The following is a 21301-nucleotide window of genomic DNA, read 5'->3' on the forward strand; positions in this document are numbered from 1 at the left end:
TATTTGTTAGATGGAAAACATAAAATAAAAAGAAGATACAGGAGTAAACTAAATAAAGGAATTGAGTACGTGATATTTAAATATTTTGCAAAAAGTAGCAATACAAATTTTATTTTAAATTGCTTGGAAAAAGGCATGCAGATCTATATCTAATAGGATTAATCTTATTCTAACCAGCTAATAAGTATAGTCGAAATACATTTACAATTTTTCATTTATTAGATATTTTCAATAAAATCCAATAAGAGTAATTCCCTAATTACGATTAATCTATAATTATTAGTAAAAATATTCATGTTTATAATCGTTTATAACTCCTGTCTTAATATAATTTATTCTTTATTTATGTATTTAATTTTATTATTTTATTGTTTTAATTTTACAAATATTTTTAAACTCAATTAATTATCTGTAATAAAAAATTACAAGTAATAAAATTATAATAACAATGATTTATTTTATAACTAATTTTTATAAATAAATCTGTTTAAAATTTAATAATATTTTTATTTTAATAATTATAATAAAAATTAGTATTTTATTTTTCATGTGCTCATTTGATTTCATTAATATAAATAAATTTTTTTTGAAATAAATACAAATTAAAACACATATAGATCTGAAGATTAGTCCAAATCTAAACTTTTGTAACAAGGAAAAGAAAGTGAATTGATGGAGGGCCCCATCACGCTGAAAATCCCAGAGCTAAAGTGCGTCTTCATAGCCTGCTTTTTCTTTAATTTCCCTTTGGGTTTTCTTGTTCACCAAAAATGGTTAAATTTTAATCATAGAACGTATTCGCTTGCTTGCATACGAATTATGGAACAATTTTCACAAACCAGAATCAAATCTTCATGTTCAATTCTGTCATATCCCTACCGACACAAACGTTGCTACGCATACTATATAAATCTCAATCCATGTACCATGTTCATTCCTACGTTATTATTACATATACAAGTTACTCGATTGCTTCCATATGTTATCCACGGCCACCGCAGACGGCGTTCCGGCGCCGTACAACTCGACTGTGGCGACAAGTCTGGGGAGGCGGCGGATTCCGATACACACGACATTCTACTGGGGGCATAAGGTGGACATACTTTTCCGGTGTTGGCCGGGCGACAGCGCCGCCATGTACGCGGTGGCGCTGCTCCTCGTGTTCTTTATGGCGGTGCTTGTGGAGTGGCTCTCGTTCACCAACATTGTGAAACTCAAGCCCGGGGGCTCAAACGACGTCGTTGGAGGGCTCCTGAAGACGGGGCTATACGGCGTGCGTTCGGGGCTCTCTTACTTGGTGATGTTGGCCGTTATGTCTTTTAACGGTGGCGTGTTTGTCGTCGCTATAAGCGGCCACGTCATCGGGTTCTTGATTTTCGGGACAAGGGCTTTAAGGAGGAAATCCAATGGGTTGGACTCTTCGAAACCGTAGGCTTTGCCCGCTTTGGAAGTTTGAACCGCTGCCGTTGGATATGATGAATAATGAAAAAAAAAAAGAATAAAAAACGACTTTAAAACGATGCGTTTTGTCTTTCCTCCCATGGCGAAAGTGTCAGATCAAAACAAATTTTAGTGGTGTTTTACGAAGTGTGAATAACGACATGGATTCTTAGTCTGTTTGCATTACTATTTTGTAATTCCGTTTCATGAAAGTGATTTTATAATTCTACTGGATTTTTTAGTAATTCATGCATTGATAAATAATAGTAGCACCAGAGATTTTAGAAGTGCAAGTCATTCAATATTGTTTGTTTAAAGAGCTATGTGACAAAAGATAACCCCGTAATTGAATGTTGTTCTAGCCAGATCTGAAGAGAGATCTAAGTTGGAAATATTCAATGTGTGTCCCTTATAGTGTACTGGTGATGAGAAGTTACTTTTACACACTTAGAAACGCTTATTATCCACCTATCATTAGGAGTCGAAGGAGTAGGATTTTTTATCGATAAAGATATTTTGATCTATTCTTTTTTATTTTTAACTCACCATTTTAATTATTTTTTAATTTTTGATTTTTGATTTTTTTGAATGATATGATGTAATAATATAAGGATTATTAAAATGATGAGTTAAAATAAATAAAAAATATATATTAAAATATTATTATCCTTTAATTTTTTTAAATGGACATCGAGTCCCGTTTCACAACTCAAAATATTGGATTTCTCGTCATAAAATCAAAACTTGTTATTTATAAGTCTAGTCTCAAGTCGTCAGACCAAAAAACCTAAATATACCCAAATTATGAGCGATTAAGTTTTAACAAATTGACAATTTGCACAAAACTTATTTAATATAAGAAGCTGAATAAGTTTGCATATACTAATGTCTTCAAATTTGTTATATGTTAATATAAGAGGATGGATTATTCTAAATCTTTTCATATTTATGTTAGATTTATATAAATATAATAAAATTTTATAAAGATTCCAAAAATTATGAATAGAATTAAAAATTATAAAAATTGATAATTATATGTAACAATATATGATGGACATTCCCTTATCTGGTGTACAATTTAATTTTAGTTTTATATATAGAAATATTTTTCATTTGATATTCATTTAAATTATAATTTATGGAAATCTAAACATCAGCATGAAAATTTCAAATTCAAACTAATTGAGCAGAATATAAATTTATTGGGATTGAGAAAATTAAAAAGAATTAATGAGAAGTTATAAAATTGATACCTATTATTATTTTTTATTATTGATGGTTAATTTGTAATAAAGTATTTCATCCAAAAATGAGGGACCGTGATCTTATAACCCAAATTTCGTTTTGGTCAGCATGTTAACGATATAACTATTATTTTAGCCTAACGAAAACTACGATATAGTTATATATGATGAATAATTATGAAGAAAACTATTCTTAAAGCACCGATGTAGATTAGAGTTTTTAACTCGTCTTATATTAAAAAACAAAACACCATATTAGGTCTTAGTTCTTACCGAGGCCAAAAAGTGACATATGGTTTCGGGTCAAATCAAAAACCGAGGTCAAAAGATGAAATATGGCTTCGGGTCAAACCAAAACCGAGGTTAAAAGGTGAGTAAATTTTTTAAAAAAGTAAAAATAAGTTGCACATATGGCTTCGGTTAGACCTGAACCGAAGCAGAAAGCTGGACTCTATGATCTCGGGTACGCTGGAACTAAGGTAGAGGAGGACTCTATGACTTCGGTTAACAACCGAGACCAAAAGCAATCCTCCTTTGGCCTTGTCCCCAATATGCTTCGGTCCGGAAACCTGTGTAGAATATGAAAAATAAGCACTGCCAAAAACTTTCCTGCACAGGTGAAGGTTAAAATGACAACTAATCTCATAACAATCTGATTTTTATACACACTTGTGTTATTTGTCTTTTAGCCAAGTGGTTAGGTATATACATGTTTCCGTCCCAACGCCTGATGAACCTAATGCAGAACTCCGAACTTTCTATGTCGAAACAAAGTCACGGAGATATATCTTTGTTATTCCCTTTTTGGCATTACTATGAAACAAAAACAAAAACTGCACAAGAAACATAATGCAAAACAGGGAATTTCCTTGTCAGAATGCAGTCACGATAATTAAATTCAAGGTATGCCATTGGTGTCAATACCACTACCATTTCATTGAATTATTTACAAAGCGATGGGCCAATCTAAGTTTGTTTTCTTGTGATTAGTTTCAACATTGTAATGAGTACATTCATCTCGTGAACTTCCACCAACTGCACTCACATGACACCACTGGGTCAACGTGACACTACAGTGGCTAAAAAAATGCAAATAATTGTTCAAACAACATTCACCACAGCTATAAATTATCTTTGGGGCAACATGGTACACCACACCAAACAAAACACAGAACCTAGGACTCTAGGAGAGAAGAGAGTATGATGGCACAGGCTAGTGGAAAAACTCTGGTGCAGTGGTTGGTTGCAGGATTGTTGATAGCCTTATTGGGAGTTGCACAAGCTGTTGAGCTGTGTAACATAGACTCAGATAAACTAAACCTGTGTCGTGCTGCAGTTTCTGGTCGAAACCCTCCACCACCAGATGAAAAATGTTGTGGAGTGATTCGCCAAGCCAATTTACCTTGTCTTTGCAGTTACAAGTCTATCCTACCAGCACTTGGAATAAACTCCAAAAATGCTTTGGCCTTGCCGGGTAAATGTGGTTTGCAGAAACCTTCTAATTGCTGAGGTAAAACATTCTTTAGCCAGAATATGCCTTCAACTTGTCAAAATTTCTTCTCTGTAATTTCTTTTGGTTATACTTGACAAGATAATTTTTCATCTTCAAGGTCATAATCACTACGACCACCTAGTCTTCAATTTCTTTCACTCAGGTGTTTCATTACAACTGAAGATAAATTTGAAGACAGCCCTTGAATAACGGTGCAGTTTATTTTAATTGTGTGTGTTTTGTCCAAAAGTCTGTAAGCAGATGTATGGAGTATAAGTGTTTGCTGTAACAAAGGTGTTTGATATACTATTACTCTTGTAATGTTTTTGATGAAATATCTGGTTCTGAGGTTCTCAACTCAGTGGAAAATCAATAAATGACAGAGCCAGTGTCTATATACATGAGACTCAATGCATAATCCTGAAAGAAACCCTTTCAAACCAGACATATAGTAATGAGTCGTGAATAGATTATAGTGGAGAGAACTCAGGTTCGGACTTCACAATTTTTCAAGTAACCTTCTCCTTCACAATTTAACATCATTAGTGTTCGTTATTTTTGTGTTACTATAGTTTGTTTGCATAAATTTTGTAATTTAATAACGTTTTCCTTCACAGTATTAATTTATTTTTATGTTATCTTATTAATGAAGGTGAAAATTTCATATGAAATTATATTTGATGAAATTAAAATATGTTACCTCAAGTCATAAAAAAAAAATTATTAAAATTTAGTTGTTAAAATACCATTCTTTATTTACTAAATATGACAAAGATGAAATTAAAATATCTAAAACTAAAAAGACACATGTTTTGAAGAGTTTGACATCTAGGAGGATGAAAATGTAGATGAATAACCACCTATTAAAGCTTAAACGTTGTTTTTAAAAGAAAAAAAAACAATTAAATGGATAAATAAACTGGGAGAAGCTCAATTTAGATGTTTAGATAGATCCCTACACCCTAATTCCACTCAAGAAAGACAAATTATAAACAATCATTAAAAAAAATCAGATTTCAAACCTAAAATCAATATATGAAAACTACTATTAAAAGTATGTATGCTTAAATATTTATAATTTGAATTTAGATTTCAGAATTTTTTATTTTAAAAATTTAAGAAATTGAGTAGTAATGATATATCGGTCATGTACTAAATCATCTTTCGATCATGTACTAAATACACGAAACTAAAACAATCACACAATTATATAGACAAAAAAGTAAACCAAACTACAATTGAATATAAATTATATAAATTATAGTGTGCTTTAATACATTCCATCTCATATCATAAAGTCATATCTCAATCATTCCATGCACTAAAAATTATATAATGGACACTATAGAGAGATAATCATAGAGAGACTAACATTTGACACAATTTAAGATTTACATAACATTAATTTAAGAATCAAGAAAACAGGTTGAGTTTACTGCAAGTGATATCGTACGTTAGAATATTATGTAACGAGTAAGGAATTTTCTCTCAATCTCTTACTGCCTAATATATTAATCTACGTGACTTTAGAATATTTGTGAGGTAAAAGATATTTATACCGTAGACTCTTTACCACACACAAGTTCAAATGTCAATCATCATAAATTTCTTCACATAATTTTCACTTGACAAAAGTTATACAGAGAATAAGAGATGTCTCTCTTGCTTAATCACTTAATCAATGAAGTTTTAGCTTCAGAAAAAGTTGTCATCCATTTACATCTCTATTTATTTTTGTCTGGGTAAGAATCCCTCCTTTGAAAAAAACAAACTAAAGAAAATATTTTGCGAAAATGTATTTATTTTCTTTTGGATTTGCTTTTTTTCTCAATGAAAAGCTTTATTCTGACGTTTAATGAATATAATTTAAAAAAATAATTAATAGATAAATTAAAGATAAAAATGAACTACAAATAAAAAAAACTAAATTAATTCTTTATGTACAATCTCAATGAAATATCATACATAAATAATTAACCGTAATTTTAATCCAAAACTTTAAGATAATAAATTTATTATATAATACTCAACTCATCTTTATTTCATATAAAATTTAGACTTGTACTTAAATGTGCATATTATTATTCCATCCGACTGTTAGACTCTTAGAAGTCGCGCTATAAACAATGATTCAACGCCTATCAATTTGTTAAATGCAAAATAGTATCTTTCCCAACATTTACCATGTGTATTATTACTATCATAACTTTAAATGTTAGATTTCACTTCTTATCATTACCGTCAAAGGTTTACTATTTCTGTAAAAAAGTAATATCTATAAAATTAGATAAGAAAATATGGTACATGGTTTGAAATAGATGCAGAACCTAGACCGTAACTCTTTTAATTTATTATGACTTGTAATAAATAGGTATAATAATCTGATTTTAACGATTCAATTTTATTATTTTAACTCAAAATTTGAATACCATCTCATTAAATTCCTTATGTTTAATATTTAATTTGATCCTCTAATTTAATTTAAAATTTTAAAAAGACTCAATTTTTTATTTCTCTAATTTAATCATTCAATTCTTTAAAAATGTTCAATTTAGTTATTTTTTTGATAGACATTAATATTGTGTCTATACTTGACACATGTCAATTGATGGAATTTTTAATTTTTTTAAAGAAAAAACTATCACATGTCTGATCATGGTCGTGTCACATGACTGATAGTGTCACATGTCATGTCATTGTCACATGACAAAGCTTGTTTTCAATTTAGTCATCTATTTATAATTTTGATTCAATTAAGTCTTTTTTTTTTCTTTAATAAATAAGTAATTTAGTCTCTCTCCAATTTGGAACCAAATTAGTAATTAAACTTAATAGCAACTTATATATACATGTTAAAATATTTTAAAAAAATATATATCAAATCACTCTACCTAAATATTCAAATTAATTATTTGTTTTACATTTTTATATAAAAAAAGTTCATATTTAAACTTATAATATTTTAAAAATATTAAAAATATAAATGTAAAGTAACACTTATAGTTTTTAAATATTTAATGTGACTAAGATTTTTAATATGACAAATGTCACTTTACATTTACATTTTTAATATTTTTAAAAAATTATAAGTTTAAATAGGATTTTTTTTTTACGTTGAAATATAAAAAAAATTAATATTTAGGTGGAGTAGTTTTATGTATAGATTAGAAAAAAAATATTTTATCCCACATATATATATATATATATATATGATTTGTAACTAAGTTTCACCATTTATTTCGGTCTCAAATTGGAAAAAAAAGAAAAGACAATTAAATTGAATGAAAATTATAAATATGAGACTAAATTGAAAACAATCTATGTCATGTAATAATGACATGACACGTGGTAATAACAGTTCTACATGACCATGATTAAACATGACAATTTTTTTAAAATTAAAAAAAATTAAAAAAATTGAAAATTTTATGATGTATATGAACACGAAATTAACATCGATCTAACACGGAAAGAATCAAAGAACATTTTTTAAAAGTTATAAGACTAAATTTAAAACAAAATAAAAAACTAAATATATTTTTGAAAATTAAAATAAAATTAGAGGATGAAATTAGTATTAAATCAATTCCTTAGTGATGCAATGGGATAATTAATGAATTTTTTTATAACTATATTTTGACACTCTTTTGACTCCATTTTTAATCTATAATTTCATTTATCCTTGGATCATCACACACCATTAAATAAACAAAAAAGAAACTAAAAATTTAAAATAGAATCGTGAGCTACGATGCCCATATACAAAAATAAATACGAATACGATACAGACATAAACACAAAAATATAATTATTTAGAAAAATATAGGACAAATACAAAATATATATATATATATATATATATATATATATATATATATATATATATTAAGTTTAAAACTATCGATTAATACATTATCAACTAATATAAAAATAAATATAATCTTTCTATTTAATATTCAATATGAAAAAATATATATATAATTTATCGTCAAAATAATTTTCAAATTGAAAATTGTGTGTCCACGCCATTTATGAGGTCGGAGCATCATAGACCGTGAGCGGTGAAGGACCAGAATTCCAAATTCGTGGGGGCGGAAGCGGTGGCAGTAGGTCCATTCTGATGCCATGAACACTATTATTCGCCACCGCCTAAGGCTAATTCCAACACCTCTTCTCTATTCTTTCCCCAAATCCCCTTTTCTGCAATCCTCTTTCTCCTTCTCAACAACCACTTCTGATCCCGTCTCCTTCACTCTATCCTACCTCACCAACACCTGTGGCTTCTCACCCGAGGACGCACTAAAACTATCCAAACGGCTTCGTTTCAACACCGCCCTCGGTTTTTCCGTCATCTCCTTCTTCCGAACCCACGGTTTCTCCGCCGCGCAGATCTACCACGTTTTCAATAAAGTCCCCGATGTCATGCTATACCACCCCACCCGAAGGATTCTCCCCAAATTTCACTTCTTAGCCTCCAAAGGCGCTTCTCCCTCCGACACCGTTCTCATAGTCTCTAAGAATCCCCGTTTCCTCCATCACAACTTCAACAACCGCATCTCTTCTACCTTCCAACTGCTCCGAACGTTCTTTCCCTCCGACCACGAAGCCCTCGCTGTTCTCATTGCCTGTCCCAATATCATCACCGACTATCGCATCGCGTCCAACGTTGACATGTTGCTCGAAGCTGGAGTCACGCACTCCGGCATTCGGCACTTGCTCCACTCTCGGCCTTTGGTTCTCTGCTCCAACCTGAGAACAACCTTGGAGGAAGTGAAGCTGTTGGGTTGTGACCCTTTGAAGCTGAATTTCGTTGTGGCCCTCGAGGCCAAATGGGCTCTTCCAAAATCCCTTTGGGATGCCAAAGTCGACGCCTTGAAGAAATGGGGTTGGTCTGAGGATGAGGTTCTGGTTGCGTTTAGGATCCAACCTTCAATGATGCTGCACTCCTCGGAGAAACTTAATGCAGTGACGGGGATTTGGGTTGGTCGGCTTGGATGGGATCGCTCCGTGCTTATTGCGTACCCATCGTTGTTTTTCTGCAGTTTGGAGAAAAGGATTGTTCCGAGGGCTTTGGTTTTGGAGCATCTTCTCTCCAAAGGATTAGTGAGGAAGGATATTAACTTGTACACACCGTTTAGAATGACTGATGAGGTGTTTCTGCAGAAGTATGTGAAACGTTTCGAGCAGGAAACGCTCAGGTTACTAGAGCTATATCGGGAGGGAGACGGAACATGCCAGCATCTGCGTGTTTAGATTTAATTCGTGTACATACAGATTTTGGTGTAATTCATCTCTAACCAGTATCTCTTCGACTATATTAATGTTTTGGTTTTTCAGTATAAACATTTTCAAATTAAATTGTTATTTATAGCAGTAGTTTGGTATTTTGTAGGTGATTGATACAGGAGCGCGAAATTTTTTTCGTTGTGGAAAGCCTTTGCAGGTAATGGTGATATCGATTCTCATTAATCCTTCTTGTTAGTTTGTTTCATTCTGTATGTATTCTTCATGAATTGTGAGATAGGATTGTTGCTTTAGTGTTGTAGCATTTTTATACACGAGAGCAAGAGGCTGTACAAATCAAATTTCTTTCCACTGTGGTGGCAATTCAATTTCAGCCACAGAGTAGAACTGATGAAATATCAGAAATGCTTGCGTGTTCCAGGGAAATCTGGGTGATTGAATGAATGGTTTGTCTGAGAAATTGTTTGCAAATTTTGTTGTGCAAAGCTTTTTGACTTCTATAAGTATTCCTTCTAGATTTTCTCTTGCCAAATGAGCTCTGATTTTGTCGTGAATTTTAAGAAAGTTTATCCTTTTTACAGGGCAGATGCTGTTTTCGTGGAACAAGAAGATAAAGCGAATCATGTTGTTTCATTGAATTACTGCTTTTTCTAACCAAAAGTTTTATCACTTGTAAGGGTCGAGAGTTCTTTTCCTCCAAGACATATATAGGTAGGTATGGTTAGTTACGAAATTGACTAGTTTTAGTAAAGCGAATAGATCTATCACTTGGGAGAGTTTCGTTACTTTAGACTAGAGTTTATCAGAATTGATTACAGGAAATGATCATGACCACGTCAATTATTAAATATGTATGACAATGAGAGCACTAATATATTAGTTATCTGTCTGATTGCCAAATGGAAAATGAGCAGGGTGCCAGGAACTTAGTAGACAAGATGAGAAAACAGAAGGAGAAGCATCCAACACAAATACATGGTGAAGAATTTATATAAAGAATGTGACCCACAAAACTGAAAGCAGTTAAACTCAGCACCCTTCACTATCTCTCAAAGGAATTAATGCAAGAGTGTGTCTGACTTCATAAGCTTTGTGACAAAGAAAGATGGTAAACGCTGGAATCGCTTGGTTTTGATGACTATGCAGAGCCATTGAGAAGGTATTTGCACATATATAGAGAACTAGAAGTAGATAGATGAGATAACCAAGAGATAGAAGCCGCCCAAAAGAGAAGGTTTATGGATTGTGATCAAGTAGTTGTTGTTGTAATTCAAAATATTACATAACTGTAATAACTGCATTGAGTTTTGGCAGTTATTAGTTTCTATTACGTTTCTGTTCTGTATAAAATACTTTGTATCCTCCACTTTCAGTGCAATGAGAAATACATTCTAATTTCTCTGCTCTCTATCACTGTATGCATTATACTGTTCTCTCCATATCTCTCTGCTAACAGTAGTTTCCCCTGACTAGAGCAACTATGAAGGAATTAATTAAACTAACCAAAAGCTCAGAACAGTTTATCAACTGACTATTATGTCTGACACAAGACTAGTTTAAGGCTTTGAGAATGTAGAGATAATTAATGTAATAATTTTGTTATCCTAACCAGAATTATTATTCGTGTGAAGATTCAACAACCAAGTAGCTAAATTAATCTTGTTTTGCCTATTGTTAAATATATCTATATGCATATCTTGAAAGGCATTTGCGCCTCTATTGTGACATAATAATTCTGGCCAGTTTCAGTGCCTTTAGCTCTTTTTCTCCTTCTCGGCCGCATGCGTCCACAAATGGAGGTAGATTTGTCCATATGGCTTAGTCTAGGAAAAGAACAAAACAAGAGGAGCTTTGCGGTTGGTTATTGTATTGGATCTTTTGCCATATTTAAAAAATTCACCAATAATCCCTCACATATTCAAAAGATTAAGAAGTTAATGATAAAAAATAATAATTATCTCAGATTTTATGACACTTTTTTAAATGAATGCGATTTACAACTTGATTGATATAACATAAATAATAATCTTTTCCAAACAATATAACCTTTGAAAGTGAAATTCTAAAAAATAATCTTTTAAAAAAATGTTGTGGATATATAAGTTTAGAAAAATTACGTAAATATATTATAAGATTGTGTTTAAGAAAAGAAAACAATCTCAAAAAACTTTTTTAGTATTAATATGTTTTTATTAAAATAATTATAATTTTATGTTTGAGAATAAAATTTAATTAAATTATTATTTAATTTTTATTGGTATTAAAAGTGATATTTAATAAGTTAAAACATTTTTTAGTGAATTATAATTTGGTTTAGGTAAAAAAACAATGATTAGTTATTATTTTTATTCTTTTATAACTAATTTTTATTTTGATTTTTTTTTAAAATTTTTTTATATTCTCATCTACTTATTTCGGTCTTGTTTTTCTTTCTTTTCTTCTATTTTAGAATTGTTCTCGATGATTTTTGGCAAATTTTTATTTCTTGCGTGTGGTGCTACTTATTTGTATTAATTTTTTTATCTTTATTTTTTATTAGTGTGTTTTTATTTTTATTTGTATTGTTGTTTTTATTCTTTTGAATTTGTATTAGGATTATAATTACGATTCTTTTACCTAATTTTTTTGTACATTTTAATTTATTGGTTTTAAGAGTTTTTTTTCCATATATTTTGATGGAGAATTGAAATTTTTTCTTCAATTGAATTGCATAACTATTAACTAGATCAGAGTTTATTCTTTTTGTGGATTTCCAACATGTTAGGGCTTAGCCTTTTGGTTTAATCAATTGATATTTTTAATTATATAGAAAGAATATGTTCTTTTCCAAATACATATATAGTTTATAGAAGATATAATTACTGATTTGGTAGCGTAATCTTTTGGTTAAGTTCAATTTGGTCCTCATACTTTTGGTTTGTTCAATTTAATATTCCAATTATCTAAAAGGATTTAATTTGCCCCCCTCCGTTAAGTTAGACTTAACACCTACAGGATACGTGTTGAAATTTTTTATTTTTATTTTTTATTTTTTTACTTTTTTTTTTGTTAAAATTTATAAACTGTCACGTGTCAGTTTACCGTTGTGTTACGTGGTTACAATCATGACATGTGGGCTTTACAGTTGTTGTTACAAATATTAAAATTCTACTATTTATCCCAAAAAAAAAAAACTGATTTCATTGTAAAATTATCTTGTAAAATAAATTATTATTCAATATAGAACTTTAAAATTTATATTTTCAAAATAAAGGAATAAATAATTGATTGAAAATTTGTTGTTGAAGGAAAAAAAAATTCATTGTAAAATTATATTGTAAAATAAATTATTTTATTATAGTTTTGTTGTTGAAAGTTTATAAATTATGTAATAATTTTTTTTCTCTTTTCTTTTATGGTATCAGACTCGTCAATTACTATGGACAGTTAAATCTGACTTATGTTCTTTCTATAGATGAAGAAATTAAAAATAATAGTTTTTTAATATAAATTAAAATTAATTAATACATATATTAAAAATATATTCAATAAATTAAATAAGACACTAATTTCATTTCTCTTTTTTATTTTTGTTTACTAAGTGTTTATAGAAAATGGTATTTACTCTAAACAAACTCTCTTAAATATTTTTATCCATAAATAAAAATTAAAGCTATACCCCTAATTATATGTTTCAAATTTGATGTGCGAAGTTTTAAATAATTAAATTCTTTTAAAATAATTATTTTTAGTTTGATTTATTATACAATTAAATATTTTTTCAATTCTTTTATTTTCAAAATACACTTTTTAATAATCTATACATTGCATATCAAATAATGAGAAATTTATTTTATTTTAAAATATAATTACACATTTTAAAAAATTTAATTATTTGAAAAAACTACATCAATTACTACATTTCAAAATATTTTCTTCCTTCCCCTTTAATTAAAACTAAACAGAAAAGAAGTTTTATTTTTTCCTTCTAATTTTAATAAAACAAAAACTCAAAAAAAATATTCAAAAATCCAGTTCAGAATTTGATTTCCGAAAACCTAATTTCAAGTAGTTTCAAGGCAAAAAAAGAAAAAACTATTTACTTTTAAAATTTGATTCCCCGAAAACCGAATTCTAAAGTAAAATGAAAACCGTGGTACATTGGTAAATAAAATGAATAGTGTGCTGTATGGGAAAAAAAATCACCACCATTCTCCTCATACTTGTACTTTATGATATTTTAAGCAAACTGAAATTAAAAATAATTAGAATATGTATAATATGTACGCACAACCAAGTTCGTATTAAACTCGAGTATTTACTAAATAATTCCGTTATCCATATAAGTGGGTACAAATTTATATTTGATTGAAGCATGGAATTGTCTTAATATATCACTTATTTTAAGATTATACCGCTTTGAAAGGGGTTCTAATTGTCGATGTAAGAAAGGATGATTAATGTGTTCATCACATTTTTGTTAGATGTGGATGGAAGGTTCAGATAAGAAGATGGAATCAATGAATGGTACGCAACTTTTGGTGAGGGGTTAAAAAGAAGAAAAAAATAAAGAGTACCTAGGTTTGATTAGGGTGAAGAGAAGAAAAATTTTAGGAGTGCTAGATTAAAATTTTTTATATATAAATTATTTTTTTAATTAAATAAATAAAATTTTCATTTCTTCTACTTAAATTATTTTTTCTTAAATTATTTTTTCATATTGGATATACTTTTCAATTTTTAATATTTTTATTTTCTATTTTAATTTAATGTTGGAAGGGGGAGCCTTTCATCCATAAATGAAGAACAATTTTGATGATGTCTACTGATCTGGGATAAAACATAGCTTGGTCCAGTTAGGATATGCATTAGGCAAATAGTTTCTCTTTATCAAATGTATTTCAGGCCTGCTGTGTAATCCTGCACATGATTAGTTTCTGAACTAATGGATTAGCTGTGAAGTCTGGCACAAAGTGAGTAAAAATGTACTCACGATAATCGATTAGGTAATTTGCTAATCAAATTAGTGACAACAAAAACCTTTGTATAAAAGCTGTTTTGGAATCTGTTTTGGCTGGAATTTTGAGATAGATCACACAGTCTACATCTGGGAAAGAGCAATCTGAGAGACACAAGAGCTTCAGAAGATTCTGCAGTAACCCAAGCACAGATCCAAGAATGATTGATGGTTGACTCTACCATGATGGATCTTGCTTGATTCAAGGAGCATCAAGTCAAATCTGCACATTTAGGTGTTTTCGTTTCTTGTTTTGTTTTCTGTATCTTTGATTACAGTAGCTTCAGTGGTTGAAGTGTGGACCTAGGTGCAATTGTGTGGATGCATTGCTCCTAGGGGAAGTTCTTGATTGTTGAATCAAGTTCTTGGGTTTTGGGGTTAGAATTACATAGGTGTGCTTGTAATTCTTGGAACCTTTGTGTTTAGTGGAATCCTCCTAAGTGTATTACTTAGGAGAAGACTGGATGTAGATTCGCCTTGAATCGAACCAGTATAAATTGTGTGTTTTGATTCCTCTTATCTCTTTTAATTCTTCTTGATTGTCTTAAAACAGTCCATTAATCCAGAACTGTGTGATTGATTAACTAAGCTTTAAACCTTAAAGACTCCTTCAAGATTCACATTAAACAAGTGAGAAACTCATTTATCAACACAGATCCCTTTGTGGTTAAGAGTATTGGACAGATCTGTTTTAACAATTGGCACCAGAGCTGGTTAATCGCACGCTAATCGATTAGAAAGATCCTGTTATGTCTAATACATCTCAAACCTTTGCTGAAGGGGCATCCATTAACATGCCCCCTCTGTTTGCTGGGAAAAATTATCCCTTCTGGAAAATTCGAATGAAAATCTTTCTTGAATCAGTAGACAAAGGGGTATGGGATGCAGTGGTGAATGGACCTTTTAAACCAATTAAAATAGTGGATGGAGAGACTTTTCCTAAAGAATTCTCACAATGGACCCCTGATGAGAATAAGAGGGCACATTATGATGTTAGAGCCAAAAATATTATATCTTCTGCACTAACTTTGGATGAATTTTATAGGGTATCCGTGTGTGAATCAGCCAAAGAAATGTGGGATGTCTTGGAAGTAACCCATGAGGGCACAAATGAAGTCAAAAGGGCAAGGAAGAATACTCTCATTCAAGAGTATGAGATGTTCAGAATGAAGACTGGAGAAAACATCTGTGATGTGCAGAAAAGATTTACACATATAGTAAATCATCTTCTAGCTCTTGGCAAGACTTTTGATAAAGAGGAACTAAATATCAAAATCTTGAAGAGTTTAAATAGGACATGGCAGCCCAAAGTGACAGCAATTTCTGAATCTAGAGACCTCACTAGCATGAACATAGCCACTCTCTTTGGAAAATTAAGGGAACATGAATTAGAGCTTGGAAGACTCAAGGAAGAAGAGGATGGAGAAAAGAGGCACACTATAGCCTTGAAGAGTGCAGTGAAATCTGCAGTAAAACAGAAAAGGGCAGATTCTGCAGATGACTCCAATGATGGAAACTCTGACAGTGAAGCTTTGAGCTTAATGGTGAAAAAGTTTTCAAAATTTTTGAAGTACAAGAACAAGACCAACAACAGTTATGCAGGGAACAAGAGGCAGACCAGATCTGGAACTCAAACCTGCTATGAATGTGGTAAGACAGGACACATCAAAGCTGATTGTCCAGTGCTGAAAATGAAGCAGAAACTGGATGAGAAAAATGAGGCAGAGAAGCACATGAAGAAGAAGAGAGCCTACATTGCATGGGAGGAAAATGACTCCAGCACATCCAGTGATTCAGATGATAGCACTGAAGAGGAGAATAATCTGTGTCTGATGGCTAAAGCTGAAACATCCATTAAAGCAGAATCATCCAAAAACAGTGTAAGTAATTTCACATCTGACCATGAGGAAAATGACTATGATGAACTGCTTGATGCCTTTAATGAACTGCATAAGGAAGCCACAAAACTACAAAAGTCAAATAGCAGACGTAAAGGAGAGATTAAATGGCTGGAGGGTAGAATAAAGCAGTTAGAAGAGGAAAATGAGAATCTAACAACTTGCTTAGAAAAATTAGAACAATCTGAAAACCACTCCAGGTCTAGATGTAGGAACTGTCCAGGACAGCTAGAGAAGATAGAGTACTTAATGAAAACACTATCAAAATTTACCCTGGGAAGATCCAACCTAGATGCTGTACTAGGATCTCAAAGGAGTGTGCTGAATAAAGAGGGAATTGGTTACAGTGACAACTCTAATCGATTATCGTGTAGAAATTTCCTCAACATCAGTAAACCATCCTCTATTATCTGCACTTACTGTTCTGAACCTGGCCATTTTTCTAATTCCTGCTACTTTAAAAATTGTGGGGTTCCTAAAGGAGAGTACAAATGGGTACCTAAAGGAACACCTCAAACCACTTACATGAAAGGACCCAAGTTCAATTGGGTACCTGCATCTTCTCTTTAATCTTTGTTTCAGGTGTGTCTTGATGCAAGGAAAACAATGTAGCTTTTATATAATGGATGCTCAAGACACATGAAAGGAGATGTGAAGAAGTTCTGCAAGATATCTTACAAAGCCAATTATTGGTCATGTTACAAGAGGTGTTAATAACAAAGGTCAAATTTTAGGCATTGCCAAGGTGAAAAGTTCCTCTTCTATTGTGATATTGCAACTGATTTAAACTGATATTGCAATACTTAATTGCTGATTTGATTTATGACTGTCTGCACTCTGATGTTAACATGCGCTACTGATTTCACCTGCTGCGTTGTTAGTATTGTCATACATTGTATGCCTATTGTGTTCAAACTGTGTAGCTGCTTGCCTAACCTTGGCCTTAATCCATTATCGTGTTCTATCTGAAGCCTAGTCTGTGTTAAGTTCTGCATCACATAGTTGCTACTTAATTTCTCAAAAGGAGCCCGCTAATCCATTATGCGAAATTGTTATGCATTCTGGTTGTTATCCTGGTTGTTATGCATTATCTCCTGCTGCATCTCTTACATTGCTGCGCTGTTTAGATACAATTTTCCTGCTGTTCTGTATTGCATCCTAAATCTGTTTGATTTTTTTTGCTAATGTCCAAAAAGGGGGAGATTTGGTATATTGATAGTTTATATTGGTAGGGGGAGTATGGAATTAAAATGATATTTGTTAAATGCCTATGCTGTTTTCTGTTGTCTGGTTTATGCCTATGTTGGTACTGCTGTTGTTGTTTGCTTAATGTGCTGCAGGTAGGCTTATCACAGTCCATGTTTTGGACATCATCAAAAAGGGGGAGATTGTTGGAAGGGGGAGCCTTTCATCCATAAATGAAGAACAATTTTGATGATGTCTACTGATCTGGGATAAAACATAGCTTGGTCCAGTTAGGATATGCATTAGGCAAATAGTTTCTCTTTATCAAATGTATTTCAGGCCTGCTGTGTAATCCTGCACATGATTAGTTTCTGAACTAATGGATTAGCTGTGAAGTCTGACACAAAGTGAGTAAAAATGTACTCACGATAATCGATTAGGTAATTTGCTAATCAAATTAGTGACAACAAAAACCTTTGTATAAAAGCTGTTTTGGAATCTGTTTTGGCTGGAATTTTGAGATAGATCACACAGTCTGCATCTGGGAAAGAGCAATCTGAGAGACACAAGAGCTTCAGAAGATTCTGCGGTAACCCAAGCACAGATCCAAGAATGATTGATGGTTGACTCTACCATGATGGATCTTGCTTGATTCAAGGAGCATCAAGTCAAATCTGCACATTTAGGTGTTTTCGTTTCTTGTTTTGTTTTCTGTATCTTTGATTACAGTAGCTTCAGTGGTTGAAGTGTGGACCTAGGTGCAATTGTGTGGATGCATTGCTCCTAGGGGAAGTTCTTGATTGTTGAATCAAGTTCTTGGGTTTTGGGGTTAGAATTACATAGGTGTGCTTGTAATTCTTGGAACCTTTGTGTTTAGTGGAATCCTCCTAAGTGTATTACTTAGGAGAAGACTGGATGTAGATTCGCCTTGAATCGAACCAGTATAAATTGTGTGTTTTGATTCCTCTTATCTCTTTTAATTCTTCTTGATTGTCTTAAAACAGTCCATTAATCCAGAATTGTGTGATTGATTAACTAAGCTTTAAACCTTAAAGACTCCTTCAAGATTCACATTAAACAAGTGAGAAACTCATTTATCAACACAGATCCCTTTGTGGTTAAGAGTATTGGACAGATCTGTTTTAACATTTAAGACTATTCAACTAATTTATTATGAGTAACAAAATTTGTAATGCAAATTAGATATATTCATAAAATTTTATAAATTTAAATTTAAAATATAAAATCTCTAAATTTCATAATTTATAATTACATTAATATGAAAAAAACTATAATAGGGTTCATGCCAATTTCATAAAAGAATTCCTAAACTTTTGATTAGGATTTATACTAATTTGGAAGAAAACTTAAGTTGAAGAAAACATCGTAATAAGAATAAGAGAATCATAAATTTAACATACATAAATCATAATAAAATATTAATCTTGAAATCTTGATTTATGAGATATATTGTGATAATACATTCCTCAATCTATCTGTTCTACAATCTCTTCCCTAAATTATCTTTTTATCTTTCTTTTTACTTTCTTAATAACTTACTGAAAAAGAATCTTATGTACGGAAACAAAATTCTATTCTTTTTTATTATTGAACATTCATCAAATTAATTTTTATTTTATTTTTTAAACAATAAAAGTATATAAATAAAATGATAAAAACTTTTCAAAACTTTATATATATAATATAATAATATATACAAATATAAATATATATATATATATATATAATATAATTTTAAAATATATAAATTACATATAAAAAAATAAAATTAAAGACTTTTGGAGAAGACATAACTCTCTTAGTCATAATTAAGTTCCGCCAATTGCTCTTATGCAAGGCAAACAAATGATTGAATTGAAATATTTCATAAATATTTTATAAATAGAATTAAAATAAAGTAATATTTTTTATTTAAATAATTAGTTTGTCAAACTTTTGTTAAGAAAATTTTTGTTAAAATATCATTTACCTAAAGTGTCATTGTGAAAATAACAATGAGTTGGTGAAATAATAATATTTATGTGTATGTTTGAAAAGAATGGGTTACACTCTGTCAAATTAGTAACAGCCAAACAAGAGACATTTTACCTTCCTTTATTTTCCCTTTGATTCCATCCCTTCTTCTAACTTATTTCACAACTTACTTTAGGTAAAAAATACTACTTTATAATTTTATTTTAGTTAAAAAATAAAAAAATTAATCTATTTTAATTCTATTTATAAATATTTTGTCAAATTTATTAAAAAAAATTTTCAAAAGATAATTTTTCTATGAAAAAACCTCCAAAGTGCCTTTCTGCCAGCATAGAAAAAAAAAGTTAATTTAAAATTTGAGTCATCATGCCCACTTTGGATGCCAGGTCAGTGAATAACAAAAGTTGTAAAAAATAATAGCTAATGAATCATTTTCCAATTTTTAATGTCAACAAAGACACGTCATTTGCTATTATTAACTCTTTACACACAAATGTAAACAACAACAATTATAAACTTCTTTTTTTTAGAAAATGGTAGAAATCAATATGTTATTTATTTATGAGATCAGTGAAAATAAATAACATTAGTTAACTTTTTTAACTAATGATAATGTTTATTTGCATTCATATTTGAGTGTAAAGAAAATATAAATTTTGCGTGCTCATGATATTCATGCATGGATCCATATGTAATATTAAAATATATAAAACCAGTTTCTGATTCAGAAGAATCTATCTCTTCCATAATTTATTTATCACATATATATTCTCTTTCACTGAGAAAACACACGTACACGATTTTCCACTGCATGTGTTTCAAACACTAACCGAAGTAGCCTTCATAAACTCAACAATGATGCCCTCATCCTCCTCCTCAGTAACAACCAAACGACTCATACCCTCATCATCAACACTAATCCCAACTTCCCCACACGTGCCGCCGGTACGTGCGCAGAAGACAACCTTGTACAAGTACTCAAGGGAAGATTTTTCAATCTTAAACCACCCACGCACGGTGCTGCGGTACCCAGGTAGTTTCACCGCTTGTCCTTCGGGTAGGTCCTTCACAACGGTCCATTCCGGAGGAGTGGGGGCACAGGAGGGCGAAGAAGCGAAAGCCAGGTTCAGAATGAGACCTTCGTTGATGTAACCAATTCGAAATGGGGATGAGATTCTCACTGGAAGTCCCCTGAAGATTTGAGATGTGCGAGATTGAACCACCGTGAGAGGACACGTTTCGTTTCCGGTGGCCGCCAGTTCTAAGCCGCCGTCCCTTACTCCGAACAGGGGGAGGATGTGGTAGGTGCCGCCGTTCATAAGTGCTTTGCCGTCTCTGTCGGTGACGACGTCGGCTGCGGCGGAAGGGAGGTTTGAGGTGAAGATGGAAAGAAGGAAGAGAGAAAAGAAAAAGAAGGTGGAAGCAGTGGGAGCAATTAAACTCTTCATTTCTTGGGATAGTTGGAGTTGAATTGTTGATGACAATGGCGTGATTAAACAAGGGTGAGAGAGTTTATTTATAGATGTGATGACCAATGGAAAAGTTAGTGTAAAATGTGAACAAGGTCTAGTGGAAGGAATAGTGTTCTTTGAAATTTGACAAAATAATTTGTATTGTTGGAAAAAAAATTATATAAATTTTGATCTTTAGAAGAAGATATTTTTATAATTATAAAAAGAATATATTAAAAAGTAAAATAGTAAATATAAAGTGTGTGTAAAAATTTGTTTGGTGTGAAAATAATAAAATATAACGAAATGATACTAAATAGTATTACTAATATTTTAATTATTAAAATGATTTAAAA

The 21301-nt window shown here is 31.2% G+C and overlaps 3 protein-coding genes and 1 long non-coding RNA gene across 6 annotated transcripts; 3 read left to right on the forward strand and 1 right to left on the reverse strand.

The window, feature by feature from the left end:
• The first annotated feature begins 885 nt into the window (after positions 1–885).
• Positions 886–1733, forward strand: LOC114186055 (copper transporter 6-like). The gene has a single exon (XM_028074056.1). The coding sequence runs from the start codon at positions 980–982 to the stop codon at positions 1430–1432; it is 453 nt and encodes a 150-aa protein (XP_027929857.1). The 5' UTR covers positions 886–979; the 3' UTR covers positions 1433–1733.
• A 2105-nt stretch (positions 1734–3838) lies between these two features.
• LOC114183634 lies at positions 3839–4693 on the forward strand. The gene is made up of 2 exons (XR_003604401.1): positions 3839–4194; positions 4295–4693. It is a non-coding gene; the product is annotated as an uncharacterized LOC114183634 (long non-coding RNA).
• Positions 4694–8179: 3486 nt separating this feature from the next.
• LOC114185893 lies at positions 8180–10826 on the forward strand. 3 transcript variants are annotated; one of them, XM_028073837.1, is made up of 5 exons: positions 8180–9458; positions 9569–9619; positions 9715–9866; positions 10002–10131; positions 10335–10826. In XM_028073837.1, exon 1 carries the CDS (start codon positions 8302–8304, stop codon positions 9427–9429), a length of 1128 nt encoding a protein of 375 aa, XP_027929638.1. In that variant the 5' UTR covers positions 8180–8301; the 3' UTR covers positions 9430–9458; positions 9569–9619; positions 9715–9866; positions 10002–10131; positions 10335–10826. The 3 variants fall into 3 exon arrangements, with proteins under 3 accessions (XP_027929638.1, XP_027929637.1, XP_027929639.1); XM_028073836.1 differs by having other exon boundaries at positions 9715–10131; XM_028073838.1 differs by lacking the exon at positions 9715–9866.
• A 9340-nt stretch (positions 10827–20166) lies between these two features.
• Positions 20167–21003, reverse strand: LOC114183890 (trypsin inhibitor B-like). Its single transcript, XM_028071060.1, has one exon. It carries the CDS (start codon positions 20940–20942, stop codon positions 20313–20315), a length of 630 nt encoding a protein of 209 aa, XP_027926861.1. The 5' UTR covers positions 20943–21003; the 3' UTR covers positions 20167–20312.
• Positions 21004–21301: the final 298 nt, after the last annotated feature.

The sequence above is a fragment of the Vigna unguiculata genome, chromosome 5 (assembly GCF_004118075.2).
Source record: "Vigna unguiculata cultivar IT97K-499-35 chromosome 5, ASM411807v1, whole genome shotgun sequence".
Lineage (NCBI taxonomy): Eukaryota > Viridiplantae > Streptophyta > Magnoliopsida > Fabales > Fabaceae > Vigna > Vigna unguiculata.